The 7,438-nt window shown below is 46.6% G+C and overlaps 1 protein-coding gene across 2 annotated transcripts; it reads right to left on the reverse strand.

The window, feature by feature from the left end:
- Positions 1 to 287: 287 nt before the first annotated feature.
- On the reverse strand, positions 288 to 7,018 carry LOC109952451 (zinc finger protein OZF-like). 2 transcript variants are annotated; one of them, XM_020587536.1, is made up of 3 exons: positions 6,516 to 7,018; positions 3,644 to 3,759; positions 288 to 1,319 (listed from the first exon to the last, which is right to left on the reverse strand). In XM_020587536.1, the coding sequence occupies exons 1-3, from the start codon at positions 6,750 to 6,752 to the stop codon at positions 1,064 to 1,066; spliced, it is 609 nt and encodes a 202-aa protein (XP_020443192.1). In that variant the 5' UTR covers positions 6,753 to 7,018; the 3' UTR covers positions 288 to 1,063. The 2 variants fall into 2 exon arrangements, with proteins under 2 accessions (XP_020443192.1, XP_020443191.1); XM_020587535.1 differs by lacking the exon at positions 288 to 1,319 and having other exon boundaries at positions 1,390 to 3,759; positions 6,516 to 7,012.
- Between the last annotated feature and the right edge of the window lie 420 nt (positions 7,019 to 7,438).

Here is a 7,438-nt window from a genome sequence, read left to right on the forward strand (position 1 = left end):
TACTTCTATCTTTGTGAGGACTCACTGACCTGATGCCCAAACCGAACCCTAACTCCAAGTCTTAACCCTCAAGGTGTTTCACAAACTGAGGACTGTCAGCAGCCGTCACCTTCCTCACACGAACTAGAATTCATAATATCTTGTTATTGACTGAAGTATCTATCGCCACGACTCTGCACCTTAATCACTGGTAACAGACGCCACCTGCAGCTAATTTTCATCTCATCTTAATTGTAACGACATGCACAATAATACAACCTGCACTTAAAAGTTAAGACATTCAGAACATTTTGTTAAAAAGGTCAGTTTTATAAAACAGATACAAGTGCTGGACGATTTTAACCCCTTAAATTAAACACTTAATCTTTTGTGTAGGCTTCGGGGTCTTTTGGTATAAAGGTAGAAACCCGACAGCCTGTTGGCTGCTTCAGACGTGTGCTCGCTTAATTTCTTTCTGGTGTCAGTGGATTCCTCTGTGAGCAGTGAAATACCCAGTGTCTCCACCAGATTCATTTGGTTTTTGAATGAGAAAAATATTTTTCCATGTTTGTCACAAAAACAGCAGCTGAAATCACCGAAACCTCCAAACAGCAAACTGACGAGGGCTCAGACACCAGGGGCAGTGAACTACAAGTAGTTTAACTAGTGATGGAAGTAGCTCAATTACATGTTGGCCATTGTCTGTGTAGTGAACTACTGCGACCATACAAAGAGGAATAAGTGTTTATTTTTACTTTATCATAGCTTCTCTGACCCCAAGCGCCGTCTGGATAAGACCAGTGACTCTTCTTTTATAGACCAGCACTAAAGTCAGTGAAACAGTCAACAGGCTGGATGAGGCCGTTTTGTTTAGGACGGGGTCTTTTTGTTTTGGGTAAATAAACTCAGCTCAGTGACATTTTGTACTGGCACACGTTTCCTTTGACTATAATTTGGTATCACATGTACCGTCAGTTTGTTTGACAAAGTAGTTTGAACTACGTTTTCTAACTTTACCAAACTACATTTCCCTTTAGAGCAGCTTTGCTGTAATTTAGTGTGGAGTAACTGGTAGTTTGCAAAGCTACGTTATCAGAGTAGTTCCCCCGACAGTCGGACAGACTGGATGAAAGGCTGAGACATGTCCCAGTGTGGGCTGCTGACTGACCGTAACCTCCCGCAGTGTGTCTGTGACGTCTGTAGCACAGTCTGACACACAGAGCTGACTCCAGGATGTGAGCTCAGGGAGCGCAGCAGCAACCAGCCGCCAGCAGGTGGCAGCAGAGCTCTGCACCGCCACTGGTGCCGACACGTCCCTGTGGAAACAGATGGGACTCGACCTGTGGACATGAACATTGACAGGTGTTGTGTCTGTAAACATGTTCAGAAACACGATGGATCAGCAGCATCAACGTGTCACTAGTCAAAAAATGGTCAGAGCAAAGGTTTTGTCTTGTGAAGAAGCAGAGAACTCGTCTTCATTTGTACAGATTTATTGAATACACCACACACAAACACCACGAGAAGCACAATAAGTCACAAAAGTGCATGGTGCCAAAAATAAAGCACATACAACTGAGTCCAGCTGCTTAGACAGAGGCAGGAATCAGAGGGAGACTCACACTGAATAACAACTGTCTCACAGTAAAGGCAGCGAGAAACCAAACACACAGCACAGCGACTGTGGTACCAACATACTGGGGATAAATGACACAATGTCCCAGAGTCCAAACTGTCAACTTCAGGTTGTCTGTTCTGTTTGTCCCACCGTACAGTAAGTGGGGAAAAACAGGAAAGCATCAAATCTTCACTCTGCCACAGGAGACGGTAGACGTCTTAGAGGACTATTACAGGCTGCAGCTGTGGGGAGGCGTGTTGGCTTGGTGGGGGGGAGGGGGTCCATTTCCTAACCGGTAATTTGGCCCAACATGTACCTGAATGGATGTTCTGATCTGACAGCTTTAGCTGGAACATAGCCAGACTAACCCACTACGATCCAGTGAGCTGCCGTTGACTTTACCCCAGTCACGTCAGCCACACTCATTTTCCAAGTGCACAGTTTGTCCTACATTTAAAATAAGGGCTGTGAAACGGCTGTGAGGTCCGAGGATGTGTTGCACTTCCGGTTAGATGCTAAACTGTATTTAGTTGCCTTGTACTTGTACATGTGTAATGACAATAAAGTTGAATCTAAACTAATGTGTGAGAGCTTTGCTGAACGTTGCAATCTGCAGCCTCGCCACTAGATGTCACCAAATCTCACACACAGCACCTTCAGGCTAATGACAGTTAAACGTATCCGTGTTTAAAATGGCTAATGAGCAATAAGAAGTGATGGTAATGAGAAGCCAGACAGGTGCTTTAGATGTGTTTTACTACGTTTAGCTGAAAACCTGAAGGCGGGGGAATCAGCTGGTCTGCGTCTGCTCAGACCTCTATAGTGCAGTGGAATGAGATGGTGGGTCTCAAACTCCTCGATTGCAGTGGTCAAAACGTCACAATGTGCATGCAGTGTGACTTCATGGTAATTCAGTCCACTTGTCCAGGAAAAAGGCCTCCCACACTGGTCTCGGCTGTGTGGCCCCTCTCCTTTACATGCGTTAGCTGATGAGTTTTTAGATGAGCTTTTTGAGAAAAGGTTTTTCCGCATTGTTCACAGCTGTGCGGTTTCTCTCCAGTGTGAATCTGTTGGTGTCGTTTTAGGTTAGTCTTTGCGGTAAACGTCTTACCACACTGGTCACAGCTGTACGGCCGCTCTCCTGTATGCGACAGCTTATGAGTCTTTAGCTGGCGTTTCTGAGAATAAGACTTTCCACAGAGGTCACAGCTGTGCGGTTTCACCCCAGTATGAATTCGTTGGTGGGAAATGGCTTGAGTTTGCTGAGTAAATGTTCTTCCACAATGGTCACAGCTGTACGGCCGCTCTCCTGTGTGAATTCGTCGGTGGGCAATAAGGGTTCTTTTCAGAGTAAACGATTTCCCACACAGCTCACAGATATGTGGTTTCACTCCAGTGTGAATTTGCTGATGGGCGTTCAGGTCACTTTTCCGAATAAACGATCTTCCACACTGGTCACAGATGTACAATTTCTCTCCATTGTGACGTAGCTGATGGATAATCAAGTCACTCTTCAGAATAAAACACTTTCCACATTGCTGACAGCTGTGTGGTTTCACTCCGGTGTGAATCTGTCGATGGGACTTTAATCGACTTTTCAGGATAAACGTTTTCCCACACTGGTCACAGCCGTACGGCCTCTCTCCTGTGTGTAACAGCTGATGCTTATTTAGACCACCTTTACAAGTGAAAGCTTTTCCACACTGGTCACAGCCATACGGCTTCTCTCCTGTGTGAATACGTTCGTGTTTAGTTAGGCCGCTCTTCACGCTAAATGTTTTTCCACACCTGTCACAGCTGTATGGTTTCTCTCTGGTGTGCACCCGTCTGTGGATGTTCAGGTTACATCGTGCCCTGAACCGTTTCCCACACTGGTCACAGCTGTGTGGTTTTTCTGCAGTGTGGCTCTGCTGATGGGTTTTTAGACTGTTCACAGAAGAAAACATTTTTCCACACTGGTCACAGCTGTACGGTTTATTTCCACTGTGAAGTCGCTGATGTTGTTTTAAACGCTTTTCAGTGAAAGTTTTTCCACATCGGTTGCACCTGTACAGTCGCTCTCCGGTGTGAACTCTCTGGCTCTTCAGGGGTGATGATGAGTCGAAGGCTCTGTCAGGCTGTGGACAACGTGCATGTTTGGGTCCCTCTGGGCTGATCTGTCTCTACAGGGACAAACAGGAACAGAGGAGGAGAGTTGGAGCTCATTAAATGTTTCACTGCATCCTTCAGCCCCCGCCTCTCAGACCAAAGACCACCATTTCTTAGAATACTTCAGAGGCCGGTTTCACAGCCTAGACCCCGACTACGGCTCAGATCTAACAGCCAGGCTTTAGATGTCTAAACATATCTGCTGCACAAAGCTGTTTAACTCTCAAGTAAGACTAATGTGCTAGGAATTCTGGGTAAATTAAGACTTTTTTAAAACACAGCATCAACAGAAAACTTGTGCCTTCTTGATGAATTTAACAGTTAACCAAAAAAACATTCTCCTGGAAAAATCAGCAAAGAATATAACAACAACAATAATAATTAGGGCTGAAACCAAGTATTCAACTCTTTGGATAGTCATTCGTTGGATAGGTAGTCACTTTTCAATCTTCTTATCCGAATATTCGAGAGAGCGGGAAATTTCAGTGCAGTCTCAGTCCCACAACGAAGAGGAAAGAGAACATGATGGAGGCGGCTCAGTCCACTAGCTGGACACGTCTGCAGTTCACTGGAGCAGATCTCCAAACAAGCCCACTAGGGGTGTGACGAGATCCTGTGCCACAAGATCCCACGATATTAAAACGTGACAATATTTCTAGCCAAGGCCCCCCCACCCTGGGGGGACGGGGGGTGCAGGGGGAGTGTTGTATGTGTGCATGATACAGCCATGTTGTGCCGACTCCACGTGAGCGGCTTCATTCACGCTTCCAGCCCGTGAGTTTCCGTTGTGTTTTGGTTAGCTATGCTGCTAATGTAGCGACTCCACGTAGAACTGAAGGGACGTTTATTACAAGATGATTAGTTAAAACATTTCAAAATGTATTTTGTCACTTTCAGTCAAATAAAAGACTTTTCTAGTTGTATATTTCATCAGTGAAGATTTCTGAAAAAGTCTTAAAATATTGTCTCGTTCTCACGGGATAAGTGTCGTCACTCCCCTAAAGCCTCCACGCTACTCTGATAAACGACCAGTGACTTCATGTCTGAAAGTATCAAGACTTAATAAAGTAGCATAAGACAAAATATTCACAGGTTCAAAGTTCCCAGATCAACAAATCATTAGTGAAATGTTAAAACACAAACGACGCCTCTGCACTGTAGTAGGAGACGGACAACGGGCTGCAAGCTCATTTTAATCCTGACAAGCTGCTTTGATGAAACCTGGTGTGAGCAGCAGCGACGGCTGCAACACCGAAACAACATTCAGTAGCTTCGCTCTTTGGATTCTTGTTCAGTACATTTAAGAGGGAATAAAACGTAAACAGAAATACAAATGAATAAGTAGCATAAATAACAGCAGAGACATTTGATTTGATCCTTATTTAACCCTCGAGTCCCACCGTTTCACAGGGGAGACCAATCAATAAGCAGCATCACAGAGGAAGTGAAGACGCCGTCAGCTGCTCTCAGCTGCTCAGCCAGGCTCCACAACTCAAAGCCGCCTCACCCAGGACGTTATTTTATAAAGCAGCGTGAGCACAAAATGGCTTGAAACATGCACGTCACTTCCCATGTGTCCAGCTGCAGGTAAACTCTCACCTGTGTGTGCACACTTTGGACATGAAACTGGCAGCACATGATGAAGCAGTGAAGTGAAGCCAGACTTTATACTGATCCTTGTTATGGGTTTAATTTCGCTTCATATTAAACTGATAATCCCACGTGCACAGTGTGAGGAACATCAGGCAGCTGGTATGTTGTGTGGGCCACCCACTGCTCCATTAAGACACAGGCCGATCCATTTACACCTGTGATCCATTACTGTCAGTAACTGATGGTCTGGCGCTGGCTCATCACCACATCCCCAAACCCCCAGAGCTCAGAGGAGACGCTCGGGCCATGTGACACTCACACGCCGCAGCCTCCCAGTCGGTTTGGAGCTGCTCCACTGCGCCACTTTGCTAAGGACAAAGCCAGAAGGTGTGAGTGACTGATGTTCAGCCTTACAATGACCGAAGCATCACATCACATTTCTTTATAGAGCTGCAGGACCGTCCACCATGGCCAAGGACTGGACTCTGAAACATACATGCTCACACAGTGCCGGCTGCCTGGCAGAGGCTTCCTGTGCACCCCGAGACTGACATGAGGCTGTCTGACGAGCGTGCACCACAGCACAATGCACAGCTTGGGCACTGGCCGCTTGTGTTTGGAGCAGTAACCTGACCACCCCAGTGGTTCAGAGAGATGTTTAAACGTCACTGCACCACTGCCTGATGAACAGTGACACCGGTAGTGCAGTGTAAAACCAGACAGGCCTCCAGGAGCACAGGGCTCCGGCTCCCCATGATGCCACTGGAGCGTCGGTCCGTTAGCGGTAATGGCATTATGGGGGAAACGGAGCCGCCCTCGGTGCTGTCCAGGTCTGGACTGGGATATCATGGAGTCCATAAACGTTATAAGGGCCTAAGTAGATCCACTACATGTACATATATGAGGTAAATCACGTTTTCGGATGCGACGAGCACAGAATTAAAACAGTTTTTCGTTGCGTTGCCTTCTGGGCCTCAATTTGACTCCACCACAAATGGTCCTGATGTTCCCGATCGTGTGCGCGTCCACATCAGTCGGGTAGGGGCCTTTGCTTACACCCGGTTTGTTTATCATGTCACCCGGTAAAAACGGCCTGCTTCGCCGATGCTATACAAACTGGCAAAAAGAATTACACGACTTTTAGTTTTGATGTTTTTAGTAAGTCCTGATCACTGACCTCCGGTCCGCTGGGCCCAGGGGACGAGTCTGCTTTGTTCCCCTGTGTGGACTCGTTGTTCCGGTGGTCCGGGTTCTCCTCCTTCACTCCGACTATGTAGCGATCCTGGTAGACGAAATCCGGGTCCTGGTTCTCCTCCTTTATCTCGCTCTTACAGTGATCCTGGTCGTCGAAATCCGGGTCCTGGTTCTCCTCCTTAATCTCGCTCAGGTAGTGGTCCTGGTGCATTAAATCCATATTGTGGTTCCGTCCGTCGCCGCCACGTTCTGTGTCAAGTAACAGCTCCGTATTCCCGTGATCTCAGGGTCTCGCGGTAACTAGAAGGTCGCATGTTTTCCGCTTAGCCGTAAAGGTTAAGAAGACAAAGTTACGACAGCGGGTCACGTGACTCGCTCACCTTTAAGTCATGGATGTAAAAATAACGTACAACTTCAAGAACTTAAAGCTAATTGAACGTTCCCGTACAAGACCAGCTACACATCCGCCATTTTGGACTGAAAGCGACTGTGTAAAAAAACAAAACAAACAACTTTACGTCAGTAAAACGTACAAGAACAAAACCAAATTGATTCCATTCCACTGTCAAACATTTACTGGACGATGAGAATGATGGGTAAGATGGGTAGTGGGCTAGAAGGTCCAGTACAAAGACGAGTTTAAGGTGGAATTACATAATTCTACTAATATAACCATTTACAAGCTGTTTACAGTTCAGTGCCAGACACGGGTTTCCTTTATTCCACTTGGATTCCACTTTCTGAGTCACGTCTGTGTCCAATAAGTTATTTGTAGGACTCGTGCGGCCTCCGTTGGCGTCTTCAGTCCGAAATGGCGGCCCCCACCACCGCCACTGACCATCTAGTGGCCGATAAACACCAGAACTTGGCCTCCTGGCTTCACTAAGTTAAGGGCAGGATTACTAG

This window comes from Monopterus albus, unplaced genomic scaffold (genome assembly GCF_001952655.1).
Source record: "Monopterus albus unplaced genomic scaffold, M_albus_1.0 scaffold460.1, whole genome shotgun sequence".
NCBI lineage: Eukaryota > Metazoa > Chordata > Actinopteri > Synbranchiformes > Synbranchidae > Monopterus > Monopterus albus.